Below are 17,251 nucleotides of genomic sequence, written 5' to 3'. Positions count from 1 at the left end.
TAATTGTAAAGATCAACATAGAGTAGTGGAGTAGTGGACACAGTTATCCCATAGAAATTAAAAAACAAAAAAACAAAAATGGACTGTTACATTGATAGGCCAAACTGGGAGCAGATACAAGTTATGGACCTCAAAGGCAAAAAAAATTTTGACTCTTCTCTAGAGCTTAGCTATAAACATGAATCACCTATGTGTCTCTTCATTGGCATCTCACTACCAGTTCAATTAGTCATTGTCTCTAGACTTGATCTCTTTTTCTATTGTGCTTTATAAATAATTAGCTTTCTCATAACATAGGCTTGCTTCATGAATATGATACTACTTCAGGACTTCCCTTTCTACATTCGTTTTGCTTCAGTATCTACTAACTATATACTTGAATCTTGAGCTCTTCTCCCACTTCTAATTCCTAAAGGGTTCATCGTTTCATATCAGGTCACTTTGTCTCCAGCAGCCAAGATTTGTCTTTAGTATTGATCCAGTCAGAAATGATAGAGGAAATTGTAGCTCAACACATGACTTGTTTGCTGTTCCTTTAGAAGGGATATCATAGTAGGTCAGTTTACCTTAGGATAATATTTATAGTAAAGCAGGTCTTGATTGCTCTGTCTTGAGTTCAATTAATCAAAAATTAGTTCTGAATTAAAATATCAAATTTTTAATGCATCTACTAAAAATGAAAGTTCTAGTCTCCCAGTTGGCATACTAGTTAATGAACACCCATGTGCTGTATTTATTATAGATTATTACCATTAATTCTTAACTGATAAATTGCCACGTGTGTGTGTGTATATATAAATATATATATAGAGAGAGAGTTTAGTCACTAAGTTGTGACCCACTCTTTTGCAATCCTATAGACTGTAACCCGCCAGGCTCCTCTGTCCATCCGATTTCCCAGGCAAGAATACTGGAGTACTGGGTTGCCATTTCCTTCTTTAGGGGATATTCCCAACCCAGAGATTGAACCTCTGTCTCCTGCATTGCAGGTGGATTCTTTATTGCTGAGCCACAGGGCAAGCCTCATACACCTATAAATGGTATGGACCTAACAGAAGCAGAAGATACTAAGAAAAGGTGACAACAATACACAGAAGGACCATACAAAAAAGATCTTAATGACCCAGATAACCACGATGGTGTGATCACTCACCGAGAGCCAGGCATCCTGGAATGTGATGTTAAGTGGACCTTAGGAAGCATCACTACAAAGTTAGTGGAGGTGATGGAATTCCAGCCGAGTTATTTCAAATCCTAAAAGATGATACTGTGAAACTGCTGCACTCAATATGCCAGCAAATTTGGAAAATTCAACAATGGCCAGAGGACTGGAAATGGTCAGTTTTCATTCCAATCTCAAAGAAAGGCAATGCCAAAGAATGTTCAAACTACCACACAGTTGCACTCATCTCACACACTAGCAAAGTCATGCTCAAAATGCTAAATGCTCCAAGCTAAGCTTCAACAGTACGTGAACTGTGACATTCCAGATGTTCAAGCTGGTTTTGGAAAAGGCAGAGGGACCAGAGAGCAAATTGCCAACATCCTTTGGATCATTGAAAAAGCAAGAGAGTTCCAGAAAAACTTCTACTTATGCTTTATTGACTACACCAAAGCCTTTGACTTTGTGGGTCACAACAAAGTGTGGAAAATTCTTAAAGAGATGACAATACCAGACCACCTTACCTGCCTCCTGAGAAATTTGTATGCAGGTCAAGAAGCTACAGTTAGAACCATACATGGAACAACAGACTGGTTCCAAATAGGGAAAGGAATACGTCAAGGCTGTATATTGCTACCCTGCTTATTTAACTTATATGCAGAGTGAAAGTGAAAGTTGCTCAGTTGTGTCCGACTCTTTGTGACCCCAAGGACTATGCAGTTCATGGAATTCTCCAGGCCAAAATACTGGAATGGGTAGCCTTTTCCTTCTCCAGGGGATCTTCCCAACCCAGGGATCACACACCCAGGTCTCCCGCACTGCAGGTGGATTCTTTACTAGCTGAGCCACAAGAGAAGCCCCTGTATGCAGAGTACATCTTTCGAAATGCTGGGCTTGATGAAGCAAAAGCTGGAATCAAGATTGCCCAGAGAAATATTGATAACCTCAGATATGCAAGTGTCACCACCCTTATGGCAGAAAGTGAAGAGGAACTAAATAGCCTATTGATGAAAGTGAAAGAGGAGGGTGAAAAATCTGGCTTAGGAAAAAAACCAAACAAACAAACTGAGATCATGGCATTCAGTCCCATCACTTCATGGCAAATAGATGGGGAAACAATGGAAACAGTGACAGACTTTATTCTGGGGGCCTCCAAAATCATTGCAGATAGCGACTGCAGCCATGAAATTAAAAGACACTTGCTCCTTGGAAGAAAAGCTATGACAAACCTAGACAGCATATTAAAAAGCAGAGACATTACTTTGCCAACAAAGGTCCATATAGTCAAAGCTTTGTTTTTTCCAGTAGTCATGTATGGATGTGAGAGTTGGACCATGAAGAAAGCTGAGGACCAAAGAATTGATGCTTTTAATCTTTGGTGTTAGAGAAGACTTTTCAGAGTCCCTTGGACTGAAAGGAGATCAAACCAGTCAATCCTCAAGGAAATCAGTCCTAACATTCATTGGAAGGACTGATGCTGAAGCTGAAGCTCCAGTACTTTGGCCACCTGATGCAAAGAACTGACTCATTAGAAGAGACCCTGACACTGGGAAAGACTGAAGGCAGGAGGAGAAGGGGATGACAGAGGATGAGATGGTTACATGTCGTCACCGACTCAATGGACATGAGTTTGAGAAAGCTCTGGGAGTTGGTGTTGGACATGAAAGCCTGGTGTGCTGCAGTCCATGGGGTTGCAAAGAGTCAGACACGACTGAGTGACTAAATAGCTGCTGCTACTGCTGCTAAGTTGCATCAGTCGTGTCTGACTCTGTGACCCCATAGATGGCAGCCCACCAGGCTCTGCTGTCCCTGGGATTCTCCAGGCAAAACACTGGAGTGGGTTGCCATTTCCTTCTTCAATGCATGAAAGTGAAAGTGAAATCTCTCAGTCGTGTCCGACTCTTCACGGCAGCCATTTTTATAGTTTTAGTCCTACTTCCAAAGTGTATTTCTGCTTTATGTAAAAAGCTATATATATTTAACCTTAATTTTTGACCGAGAGAAATGAATTATTTAGTAAAAAGAGTTCTAGTCACAAGTCTACTATATTAATAATTTACCACTTTGTTGTATGGGATATATGATTTTCTTTGCATTTACCAGCCCTACTTATCAGTAGTATGTCATTTTAAATTATTATTATAAGACTTCATACTTATCTAAGTTTTCATTTTGACTCTATTTTAAAGCCTTTTTTTTTTCCTTTTGCTTTTTGAATGAATCAAAGACCAGAAATGAGTGGAATGCTATAACTTAAGCAAGCCAAACCAAAAATCTGTTATAACCTTTATTAAATATTAAATGAAGAAAAAATTTTTTAAAACCCTACAAAATTCCAACTGATAATTACCCTATTCAGACATTGGTGAATATGTCCCTCAGTCCAACTCAACCTTCTTCATCAGAGGTAAGAGAATCTTTTTGTACTAAAATACAAGAAACACCTACCTACCATTGGTTTTTAAAAGTTTTGATAAAGCAAAAATATGGATTATATAAAGTATTATATACTAACTCCACTGTGAACCCAATTTTCTGTATCCCATTATCTGATTACAGATCTCGTATCTCTAAGGACCCCAATTATACTGGTACCTCCAGTGCATTGACCTTATAATCTTTTTTTTGTTTGTCTCTCTTCTCAGGATACCCTCTCTGGCTGTCTTAAATATCATGGAGCATTCTTGATCATTCTTGCACATAATTTTGACTCATTACCCCCTCTCATTTCATTGTACTCCTTGATAAAACAAAAACCCTGGTTAATCTTCATCTGGTCCTCATGTATACCGACACTGGCACATGGCTGGAGAAAAATATACCAGCATAAGGACTATTCTCACTTCAATGAGCATGAATCTCAAGTGGAACTTTTTGCTAGGAGGCAACAAGACTACCTCCTACTTATTCTCTGTTCCACTGTTTTAGACAACTATTTCATACCTCCTCAAACTCCAGTACCTTCTTACCATTTTTTTCTTTAAATTAACTCCAAACAAGTTTTCACTCCTCTACTCCACCAAAACCGACTGCCCTGTTCACCTTTACATTACTAAAGCTATTGTTTAATTCTTATCTCACATACGCTTGGATCTGTATGTGCACAATAGTTGACACCATTGATCACTCTCTTCCTTGACATAATTCCTTGTTATTCATTCTCAGTCTTCTTTTAAAAAATATTTATATATTTGGCTGCATCGAGTCTTAGTTGCAGCACATGGGATCTGTACTTTAGGCATGCAGGATCTTCAGTTGCAGCATATGGGATCTGTTTCCCCGACTAGAGATCGAACCTGGGTCCCCTGCATTGGTAGAATAGAGTCTTAGTACTAGACTACCAAGGAAGTCCCTGTTCTGTCTTCTTCTCTTTTAGGTGTTTTTCTTCTTCCTGATCTCTTGACACTGGGGAATTTCAGGGGTCAGCTCTTTGTTCTCTTCTCTGTTTGCACTCATTGTGATCTTTATCCAATCTAGTAGTTTTAAATACCAACATTATGCTACGTATTCACAAATTTATATCCCCATCCCAACCCTCTATCCCAAATTCCAGACTGATGTTGTCAGCTGCCTACTTGAAATCTCCACTTGGATGACCAATAGACAACAGAAACTCAACATGTTTGAAACAACTATACGTCTCCCTGCAACCCAAACCTGTACTAACCATGACCTTACTCATTTCAGTTTATGGCAAATCCATCCTTTTAATATCTGAGGCCAAACACTTTGGAGTCATATTTAATGCCTTACCAAACCACTTCTTGGACACTCAGTTCAGTTCAGTCACTCAGTAATGTCTGACTCTTTGCGACTCCATGGACTGCAGCGTGCCAGGCCTCCCTGTCCATCACCGACTCCTGGAGTTTACTCAAATTCATGTCCATTGTCAGTGATGCCATCCAACCATCTCATCCTCTGTCACCCCCTTCTCCTCCTGCCTTCAATCTTTCCCAGCATCAGAGTCTTTTCAAATGAGTCAGCTCTTCACATCAGGTGGCCAAAATATTGGAATTTCATCTTCAACATCAGTCCTTCCAATGAATATTCAGGACTGATTTCCTTAGGATGGACTGGTTGGATCTCCTTGCAGTCCAAAGGACTCTGAAGAGTCTTCTCCAACACTGAAGTTCAGCTTTGATTAGACAGACCCTTGTTGGTAAAGTAATGTCTCTGCTTTTTAATATGCTGTCTAGTCTGGTTGTAGCTTTTCTTCCAAGGAGCAAGTGTCTTAATTTCAAGGCTGCTGTCACCATCTGCAGTGATTTTGGAGCCCCCCAAAATAAAGTCTCTCACTGTTTCCATTGTTTCCCCATCTATTTGCCATGAAGTGATGGGACCAGATGCCATGATCTTTGTTTTCTGAATGTTGAGTTTTAAGCCAACTTTTTCACTCTCCTCTTTCACTTTCATCAAGAGGCTCTTTAGTTCTTCGCTTGCTGCCATAGAGTGGTGTCATTTGTATATCTGAGGTTATTGATATTTCTCCCAGTTTGTGATTTCAGCTTGTGCTTCTTCAAGCCCAGCATTTCTCATGATGTACTCTGCATATAAGTTAAATTAGCAGGGTGACAATATACAGCCTTGACTGTATACCTTTCCCGATTTGGAACCAGTCTGTTGTTCCATGTTCAGTTCTAACTGTCGCTTCTTGACCTGCATACAGATTTCTCAAGAGGCAGGTTAGGTGGTCTGGTATTCCCATGTCTTTCAGAATTTTCCAGTTTATTGTGATCCACACAAAGGCTTTGGCATAGTCAATAAAGCAGAAGTAGATGTTTTTCTGGAATTCTCTTACTTTTTCGATGATCCAGCGGATGTTGGCAATTTGATCTCTGGTTCCTCTGCCTTTTCTAAATCCAGCTTGAACATTTGGAAGTTCACAGTTCACATACTGTTGAAGCCTGGCTTGGAGAACTTTGAGCATTACTTTGCTAGCGTGTGAGATGAATTTAATCTGAAAGAAAATAGCTGAATCACTTTGCTGTATACCTGAAACACAAAATTATAAATCAACTGTACTTCAATTAAAATAAAAAAGATATGAGAACCAAATGCATATGTTATCCTTGATTGGATTCTAGATTGAAAGAACATTCTAAGGACAGTTGGACAATAGGGGAAATTTGAATATGGACTAGATATCAGTTGACATTAAGGAATTGTTAGTTTTCTTAGATGTGTATTTGAATTATTCCATTTAAAACTGAAAATTACTCCCTCTTTTATCTCCCCCCCCTTTTTTTGCCCTGCTCTACTAATTATTTTTGACCAGGGATGTTCACTTTCTAATTTTCTATATCACTTACCAGTGTTTTATATTTAATGTTTATTATCTGTGTCCCTCACAAGGCTGAGACTAGTCTGAGGCAAAGTAGTCAGTTGTCTTTGGTGCAAAACTTAAAGAGGCACCGAAAAAATTAAGTTATTAAAATAAATAATAAAAGATTTCTAAAATGAAAAGTTAATGGAAAAACCAATGATGAACAGGATATCAACATTTTAAATAGAAACAGGATCCAATAATGCTATGCCTAGCCATTTTGGAGCCAGAGGCAAAAGGCAAAATATATATCCCTCTGTATATCCTTTAATGTATTTTTACTTTATGTATTTATTTATTGTAGAAGAATTATTTTTATTTTCATTTATTAAAAAAATTTTTAATCATAGTTGATTTACAATATAGTGTAAGTTTAAGATGGGGTTCCCAGGTGGCTCAGTGTTGAAGAATCTGCCTGACCGTGCAGGAAATGGATGTTTGATCCCTGGGTCAGGAAGAAACCCTGGAGTAGGAAATGGCAAATCACTCCAGTATTCTTGCCTGAGAAATTTTGTGGACAGAGAAACCTGACAGGCCACACAGTCCATGGGGTCCCAAAGAGTTGGACACGACTGAGCAACTGAGCACTCCACAGGTATGTTTTGGGTATGAAAGTGAAAGTCACTCAGCTGTGTCCAACTGTTTTCAACCCCATGTACTATACAGTCCATGGAATTCTCCAGGCCAGAATACTGGAGTGGTTAGCCATTCCTCTCTCCAGGGGATCTTCTGAACCCAGGGATGGAACCTAGGTCTCTCGCATTGCAGGCAGATTCTTTACCCTCTGAGTCATCAGGGAAGCCACAGCACAGCAATTCAGTTATACATGTGTGTATATATATATTCTTTTTCAGATTCTTTTCCCTTAGAAGTTATTACATAATATTCAGTATAGTTTCCTGTGCTATTTAATGTATTTTTAAATAGTTTTAATGAGAATATTATTGATGAGTTTACGTCCATTAAAGCCAGGAAAGTAAAATTACAATAAAGTTGAGTTTTGATATAAATAGAATGTTTAACCTTAAAGTGATGTCCTGAGTTTTAATACAGGCTTGCAAAATTTTCAATATTTTTTCAAATATGTTGTTCTGGAAAAAGTTAGCCATTAAGAAATGTATTTTTAAAAAAGCCTGTATATAGCAGTTTGCTTTTTTTTTTTTTTTTTTCTATTCAGGCTATAATAGTACCATTCTATCTTTAAATTTATGGTATTTTGTTCATCATGAATTTTTTGCATTGAATAGATCTTTAAATATTATTTACCTCAATGATTGAGGCTTTGGTGCCACTAAATTTTGTACCTGAGATGAGTGCTTCACTTGCCTCACCCTTCTTGTCCTGATACCTCATTAGAATATCAGCTACATGCAGGCATGGACCTTTGTTTTATTCACTACGTACTCATAGTGCCTAGAACAGTACTTCCACATGGTAGGTATGTTTGTTGAATGAATGAATAAATTAAAATTCTCCATAAATTAATTTACTTTACAAAATGTTTCAAAGGCCAGGAAATGTTTTATTATTATAATTACTTTTTCTTTATGTTGCCTCCTCATTCAATTATGGAATGAAAGTATATACAAATACTTTGAATTATAATTCATGAATTGTATAAAAATATTGAAGTAATTACTTGGTTTATGAAAATGGAGTAAAATGTTTAGTTCAAGAAATATTTTTCTACTATAAAATATTGATATATTCTTATAAATGATAAGGCCATATTTACTTCAAATTTCTGAAAGTTTTATAAATATTTATTATAGCTTTAATATTTACTACTGTAGTATTAGTACATAGTATAGCTTTTAGCTGTTAATAGGATGGTATAACCAGAGAGTAATCTTTTATTTATTTATTTATTTTTAAAAATTAATTTATTTATTTTACTTTACAATATTGTATTGGTTTTGCCATATATTAACTTGAATCCGCCATGAGTATACATGTGTTCCCCATCCTGAATCCCCCTCCCACCTCCCTCTCCATCCCATCCCTCTGGGTCATCCCAGTGTACCAGCCCCAAGCACCCTGTATCATGCATCAAACCTGGACTGGCGATTCGTTTCACATACGATATTTTACATGTTTCAATGCCATTCTCCCATATCATCCTGCCCTCGCCCTCTCCCACAGAGTCCAAAAGACTGTTCAATACATCTGTGTCTGTTTTGCTGTCTTGCATACAAGGTTATTGTTACCTTCTTTCTAAATTCCATATATATGTGTTAGTATACTGTATTGGTGTTTTTCTTTCGGGCTTACTTCACTCTGTATAATAAGCTCAGTTTCATTCACCTCATTAGAACTGATTCAAATGTATTCTTTTTAATGGCTTAGTAATACTCAATTGTGTATATGTACCACAGCTTTCTTATCCATCCATCTGCTGATGGACATCTAGGTTGTTTCCATGTCCTGGCTATTATAAACAGTGCTGCGATGAACATTGGGGTATATGTTTCTCTTTCGATTCTGGTTTCTTCAGTGCGTATACCCAGCAATGGGATTGCTGGGTCATATGGCAGTTCTATTTCCAGTGTTTTAAGGAATCTTTTCCACACTGTTCTCCATAGTGGCTGTACTAGTTTGCATTCCCACCAACAGTGTAAGAGGGTTCCCTTTTCTCCACACCCTCTCCATCATTTATTGCTTGTAGACTTTTGGATAGCAGCCATTCTGACTGGCATGAAATGGTACCTCATTGTGGTTTTGATTTGCATTTCTCTGATAATGAGTGATGTTGAGCATCTTTTCATCGCCATCTGTATGTCATCTTTGGAGAAATGTCTCTTTAGTTCTTTGGCCCACTTTTTGATTGGGTCTTTTATTTTTCTGGAATTGAGCTGCAGGAGTTGCTTGTATATTTTTGAGATTAATTCTTTGTCTGTTGCTTCGTTTGCTGAGAGTAATCTTTAAATGCCCTGAAATTCAAAATACAGCATATAAGCAACTTCACTATTCAATCTATGCAGACATCTTAAACTGTTAGTTAATATTCTGACATCAAAATATACAGATAATATGCTTGGTCTATCGGAGAAGGCAATGGCACCCCACTCCAGTACTCTTGCCTAGAAAATCCCTTAGACAGAGGAGCCTGGTAGGCTGCAGTCCATGGGGTCGCTGAGGGTCGGACACGACTGAGCGACTTCACTTTCACTTTTCACTTTCATGCATTGGAGAAGGAAATGGCAACCCACTCCAGTGTTCTTGCCTGGAGAATCCCAGGTACGGCGGAGCCTGGTGGGCTGCCATCTATGGGGTTGCACAGAGTCGGACACAACTGAAGCGACTTAGCAGCAGCAGCAGCCTGCTTGGTCTATAAAAACAACTTGAGCAAATTACTCATTCAACAGCCATTTTCATTTCCTATAAGAATTACTAATATTAATGTGAGGTCGTATTTACTTCAAATTTAATAAACATTTTTTCAGATACAGACTTCCCTGGTGGTTCAGACGTTAAAGTGTCTGTCTACAATGTGAGAGACCTGGGTTCGATCCCTGGGTTGGGAAGATTCCCTGGAGAAGGAAATGGCAACCCACTCCAGTACTCTTGCCTTGAAAATCTCATGGACAGAGGAGCTTGGTGCAGGCTACTGTCCATGGGATCGCAAAGAGTCAGGCACAACTGAGCGACTTCACTTTTCACTATACTGTAGTGTATAATCATTTAAATGCTTTTGACTTTTAATATGTATGAGTAGCAAACTTTCATTGAAGTAAAAGTCTTTATTTGCTATAACTGTTTTGTAGAAATCTAAATATTCTTCTCAGTGGATGAATTCTAATTGAGGTCATAAAACAATAGAAAAGATGATAGTACATATAAGCACAGACAACATATAAACACAAACAATCTAAGCTTACAGACCTGCCCTATGTGGAAACAACAATTCGTTTTCCATCACTAGTCAGGAATAGGTTCTTCCTCAAATTCTGGTAAACAAAAATATTCCCCAAACCCCTGTATTCCGACTTCAGCAGGTTAGAACTAGCAATCATCACAGCTGTGTTAGGGAGACTATATATATATATATATATATATATATATATATATATATATAAAGAATAAGGATTCCATAAAATCACACAAATTAAACTGTAGGTAGAGGTCAGGGAAAGGGGCAATGGTTGGTAATAGGAAATCTGATCTTGGCAATCTAGTGTCCTTATTGCAAGCCACAAATGTTTTGTGTGTCATATATATGTTAAGGAAATCTAGCACCACATCTAGGACATGGTTTCCAAGGGAAAATGTGCTCCAGTGCCTAGTAGCCAACTTAGCATATTTCAGGCTCTTCGTTTTGTTTTTTTGTATGTGTTTGTTCAGAAGGATACATATATACCTTGTTTATTTCAATGATGTTTATTAAACTCAAATTCTAGAGGATATTAATTGATTTTTCTCACTTAAAAATGATTTTAACTGACTTTATTCTTAATTTATTCAGTTGGTGGAACTTCATGTTTTTTATGTCCCTGAAGGATCATGGAATTATAAGTTAAATACCATTTCAATAGAAGTTGTTAACAAATTCATTTCAGCTGGATTTATAAGGCAAGTATTTTGTAGTCACATTACAATGTGTCTGAAAAAGCAATCTTTTTTTTTTCTGCAGAGAAAAATGCTTTGTGGAAATTCAAAAATTGTAAGTGAAAAATATCTTGTTCATGTGATGGATCCAGTCCCTGTCTTGATGAATGCTGTCAATAAATAGTACTATGTAACTGTTAAAAAGTGCCATAGGAACAGATGTCACTTAACCATAGCACTGCCACCTAGAAAACAGAGTATAACTAAGCTGTGTAGTAACCAGGCTATACACAAAGAGAATTAAGACCGTATTTACCTGAAATTAGAAACCTACTGAAGAGCTGTGAATAGTGGCTAAACCAGTATATCTACAATGACTTTTTCACTGAACTATTTAAAAATAGAAACACAATATATATATACATATAATATATATATGGGCTTCCCAGGTGGCGCTAGTGGTAAAGAACTCGCCTGCCAATGCAGGAGACGTGAGGCACACGGATTTGATTCCTCAGTCGGGAAGATCCCCTGGAGGAAAGCCAGGCAACCCACTCCAGTATTCATGCCTGGAGAATCGCATGGACAGAAGAGCCTGATGGGCCGTTGTCAATTGGGATGTAAAGAGTTGGATACGACTGAAGCAACTGAGCACGCACATAACATATATATTATTTCGCCTTCACAGAAACACACATGATACTATGTGTTCTAATTGCCTGTTATTTCTCTCGAGGACACCTCAGTCTTCCTAATCTTCCCCATCATTTTTTTCAAGCACATGAACTTCCTTTGTGTTCTGGAACACATTAGACATAGCCCTACCTCAGAACTCTTGTACTTGCTATTTCTTTTGTCTAAAATGCTCTTTGTGCCTTTACATATGCTATCTCATCTCCTTCATTCATGTCTTTTCTCCAATATTACTTTTTTGTTTATATTTTCTCTCATCAGAATACTCATCCTTGCCTGCTTTATGTTTCTCCATGGTACTGGGCTTCCCTGGTAGCTCAGCGATAAGGAATCTGCCTGCCAATGCAGGAGACGTGGGTTCGATCCCTGCATTGGAAAGATTCCCTGGAGAAATAAATGGCAACCCACTCTAGTGTTCTTGCCTGGAGAATCCCATGGACAGAGGAACCTGGCAGACTATAGTCCATGCTGTCACAAAGAATCAGATAGGACTGAGCGACTAAACAGCAACAAATAGTACTTAGCAGTGTCTTACAAATTAAATTTTTTCTTACTTATTTTGTTAATTTTTCACTTCCACCATTAGATTGTAAGGTCTATAAGGGCAAAAATATTTGTTTTGTTGATTGCCTTATTCTCAACCCTATAACAATATCTGACACAAAAAGGAGCTCAATATATATTTGTTAATTAAATAAGTTAATTATATAATATTCCCCTAAAAGTCTAGAAAAATAAGGACTCAGAACAAGAGCTTTAAATTTTAGATGTTGGGGAATGAAGTGTTCCCAATAAGCAAAGATGTATAGTCTGATGACATTTGATTATCAAAGAAAGTCTTAAGCACTAGCTAACACTGTCAAATTTCCAAAATAAATATCTGTGGCTAAATCCTTCTTTAAGATACATATAATATTATATAAATATCATTGCATGGTTTTATTTTAATAAAAAAACTGAAGGTAGATGAGAAAAGTGAAATTGAAGGTAGATGAGAAAAGAAAATAAGTTTTTTAGTACAGAAAAGACTTTTATAAACTGTACATTTGGATAATTTAAAATTTTAATGATTTTATTGATTAAGTGACTTTTAACCATTTTGTAAAAAAAATATTTACAGCCTTCAAGCCTACAAAGTTCCAAGCAATGTAGAAACAATAGATTAAGCTATATGCTACTGCTAAGTCATTTTAGTCGTGTCCGACTCTGTGCGACCCCATAGACGGCAGCCCACCAGGCTCCCCCGTCCCTGGGATTCTCCAGGCAAGAACACTGGAGTGGGTTGCCATTTCCTTCTCCAATGCATGAAAGTGAAAAGTGAAAGTGAAGTCGCTCAGTCGTGCCCGACTCTTAGCGACCCCATGGACTGCAGCCTACCAGGCTCCTCCATCCATGGGATTTTCCAGGCAAGAGTACTGGAGTGGGGTGCCATTGCCTTCTCCGATTAAGCTATATATGATCTATTAAATTGGGCTTCCTTGGTGGCTCAATGGTAAAGAATCTGCCTACTATTGCAGGAGACATGGGTTTGATCCCTGGTCTGGGAAGATCCCATATGCCGTAGAGCAACTAAGCCTGTGCTCTAGAGGCTGGGAACTGCAACTACTGAAGCCAGGGCACCCTAGAACCCATGCCCCTTAAGAAGAGAAGCCACCACAATGAAAAGCCCAAGCACCACAACTACAGAGTAGCTCCTACTCGTCACAACTAGAAAAAAGCCCTGTATAGCAACAAAGACCCCAATAAGCAAAGGTGTATAGTCTGATGACATTCAATCATCAAAGAAAGTCTTAAGCACTAGCTAACACTGTCAAACTTCCAAAATAAATATCTGTGGCTAAATCCTTCTTTAAGATACATATAATATTATATAAATATCATTGCATGGTTTTATTTTAATAAAAAAACTGAAGGTAGATGAGAAAAGTAAAATTGAAGGTAGATGAGAAAAGAAAATAAGTCTTTTTTAGTACAGAAAGAACTTTTATAAACTGTACATTTGGATAATTTAAAATTTTAATGATTTTATTGATTAAGTGACTTTTAACCATTTTGTAAAAAAAATTTACAGCCTTCAAGCCTACAAAGTTCCAAGCAATGTAGAAACACAATATATTAAGTTATATATGATCTATTAAATTAGTATTTAGACTTGAGATAAAAGACTAAAGCTATTGAATCTTTATTATAGCTGAAACCTATTTTATTTTACATTATAAGGCAATGTCATGATATTTCAGAGTATCTCCTCACCTAACTTTACAAGACCTGAGGGAGCATCTCAGTGAGTTCCTTGGTGAAGAAGCTGTTGCAGAGAAATTTTTATTTCTCAAATGCATTGGAAATAATGTAGCTGTAGTAAGTTTTATTAATTTTTCCTTTTGATTAAAGAAAAGCATACCTTAACAAATTTTCTTTCTTAAATGCTTATCAACTCAACTCCTTAATATACTATGCAATATGTAATTTCAATCATAACAAAATGGAAATATCATTTAGCACACAGGTCATCAAGAAAAGATGGGCCTTTCTGGTATATTACTGTGCACTAAAATATAGGGGAGGGGGGTGGTGTGTAAATTTCCCTGGAGAGAAAAGAAAGACAAATTTTAAATGTGATCATATATTTTAAAATTTAATAGCATTAGAAGCTTTATAAATGAGCATTTGTGGGGAAAAAAATGGATTCTCATTTGTTAGGCCACAACTAGCCTTGTTTGATGTGGAATGACTCCAATATACTGTATTTGATGGGGCAGGAATCAGCTATTCTCAATTGAACACTCCTATTTGTAGCTTCAGTGGCAGGATTTTCTAAATAGAGAGTTTTCCTAGCTGAAATCTCAGTCCAGCAAACCATTAGATCTCAAAGTTTCTGGTTTCTCTTATTTATATAAGGTTTATTTCTCTACTCAAGATTTTCCCTACTTAAACTCTAAGTAGGCAAGAATCCCTTAGAAGAAATGGAGTAGGCCTCACAGTCAACAAAAGAGTCAGAAATGCAGTAATGCAGTACTTGGGTGCAATCTGAAAAACAAAAGAATGACCTCTTTTTGTTTTCAAGGAAAACCAATATCACAGCAATCCAAGTCTGTTCCCCAACCACTAATGCTGAAGGAGCTGAAGTTGGATGGTTCTATGATGACCTAAAAACCTTACTGAACTAACACCCTCTAAAAGATGTCTTTTTCATCATAGGCAAGTGGAGTGAAAAAGTAGGAAGTCAAGAGGTATGTAGAGTAACAGGCAAGTTTGGCTTTGGAGTACAAAATGAAGCAGAGCAAAGGCTGACAGAGTTTTGCCAAGAGAACGCACAAGTTATAGCAAACACCATCTTCCAGCAACACATGAGACAATACTACACATGGACATCCCTAGACAGTCAATACCGAAATCAAATTGATTATGTTCTTTGCAGCCAAAGATGGAGAAGCTCTATACAGTCAGCAAAAACAAGACCGGGAGCTGACTATGGTTCAGATCATGAACTACTTATTACCAAATTCAGACTGAAATTGAAGAAAGTAGGGAAAACCACTAGAACATTCAGGTATGACCTAAATCAAATCCCTTAGATTATACAATGGAAGTGACAAATGGATTAAAGAGATTAGGTCTGAGAGAGTGCCTGAAGAACTATGGGCAGAGGTTCGTAATATTGTAAGAAGGTGGTGATCAAAACCATCCCCAAGAAAAAGAAATACAAAAAGGTAAGTGTTGTCTGAGGAGGCCTTAAAAATAGCTGAGAAAAGAAGAGAAAGGAAAGCAAAAGATAAAAGGAAAAATATACCCATCTGAATTCAGAATTCCAAAGAATAGCAAGGATAAGATACGATAAGAAAGACCTCCTAAGTGATCAATGTAAAAAAAATAGAGGAAAGCAATAGGATGGGAAAGACTAGAGCTCTCTTCAAGAAAATTAGAGATACCAAGGGAATATTTCATGCAAAAATGGGCACAATAAAGGACAGAAATTTTATGGACCTAACAGAAGCAGAAGATATTAAAAAGAGGTGGCAAGATTACACAAAATAACTATACAAAAAAAATCTTAATGATGCAGATAACCATGATGGTGTGATCACTCGCCCAGCGCCAGACATCCTGGAATGTGAAGTCAAGTGGGCCTTAAGAAGAATTACTACAAAGTTAATGGAGGTGATGGAATTTCAGCTGAGTTATTTCAAATCGTAAAAGATGATGCTGTGGAAGTGCTGGATTCAGTATAACGGCAAATTTGGAAAATTCAGCACTGGTCACACGACTGGAAAAGGTCAGTTTTCATTTCAATCCCAAAGAAAGGCAATGCCAAAGAATGTTAAAACTACCACATAGTTGCATTCATCTCACATATTAGCAAAGTAATGCTCAAAATGCTCCAAGCTAGGCTTCAACAATACATGAACCAAGAACTTCCAGATGTTCAAGCTGGATTTAGGAAAGGCAGAGGAACCAGAGGTCAAATTGGCAACATACATTGAATAATAGAAAAAGCAAGAGAATTCCAGAAAAACATCTACTTCTGTTTCACTGACTACGCTAAAGCCTTTGACTGTGTGGATCACAACAAAGTGTGGAAAATTCTGAAAGAGATGGGAATACCAGACCACCTGACCTGCCTCTTGAGAAATCTGTGTGCAGATCAAGAAGCAACAGTTAGAACTGGACATGGAACAACAGATTGGTTCCAAATTGGAAAAGGAATATGTCAAGGCTGTATGTTGTCAACCTGCTTATTTAACTTATGTGGTAAGTACTTCATGTGAAATGCAGGGCTGGATGAAGCACAAATGGGAATCAAGTTTGCCCAGAGAAATAGCAATAATCTCAAATATACATATAACACCACCCTTACAGCAGAAAGCAAAGAGGAATTAAAGAGCCTCTGATGGAGGTGAAAAAGGAGAGTGAAAAAGCTGGCCTAAAACTCAGCATTCAAAAAACGAAGACCATGGCATCCAGTCCATCACTTCATGTCAAGTAGATGGGGAAACAATAGAAACAGTGACGGAATTTATTTTCTTGGACTCCAAAATCATTGCAGATGGTGACTGCAGCCTTGACATTAAAAGAAGTTTGCTCCTTGGAAGAAAAGTTATGACCAACCTAGACTGCATATTTAAAAGCAGAGACATTACTTTGCCAACAAAGGTCCATCTAGTCAAAGCTATGGTTTTTCCAGTAGTCATGTGTGGATGTGAGAGTTGGACTATAAAGAAAACAGCACTGAAGAATTGATGCTTTTGAACTGTGTTGTTGGAGAAGACTCTTGAGAGTTCCTTGGGCTGCAAGGAGATCAAACCAGTCAATCCTAAAGGAAATCAGTCCTGAATATTCATTGGAAGGACTGATGATGAAGCTTAAGCTCTAATACTTTGGCCACCTGATATGAAGAACTGACTCTTTAGAAAAGACTCTAATGCTGGGAAGAGATTGAAGGCAGTAGGAAAAGGGGATGACAGAGGATGAGATGGTTGGATGGATCACCAACGTGATGGACATGAGTTTGAACAAGCTCTGGGAGTTGG

The 17,251-nt window shown here is 37.6% G+C and overlaps 1 protein-coding gene across 1 annotated transcript in view; it reads left to right on the top strand.

Moving 5' to 3' along the window:
* Window positions 1–3,533: 3,533 nt before the first annotated feature.
* SPATA1 (spermatogenesis associated 1) overlaps window positions 3,534–17,251 on the top strand; it is a 55,543-nt gene continuing 41,825 nt past the window's right edge. The window contains 3 exon segments of the mRNA XM_068966563.1: window positions 3,534–3,569; window positions 10,948–11,054; window positions 13,964–14,081. Coding sequence (XP_068822664.1) covers window positions 3,534–3,569; window positions 10,948–11,054; window positions 13,964–14,081 — 261 coding nt within the window.

This window comes from Capricornis sumatraensis, chromosome 2 (genome assembly GCF_032405125.1).
Source record: "Capricornis sumatraensis isolate serow.1 chromosome 2, serow.2, whole genome shotgun sequence".
In the NCBI taxonomy this organism is placed as follows: Eukaryota; Metazoa; Chordata; class Mammalia; order Artiodactyla; family Bovidae; genus Capricornis; species Capricornis sumatraensis.
Note: the sequence above shows the minus strand (reverse complement) of the source record. Positions and strands in the feature narration are given on the sequence as shown.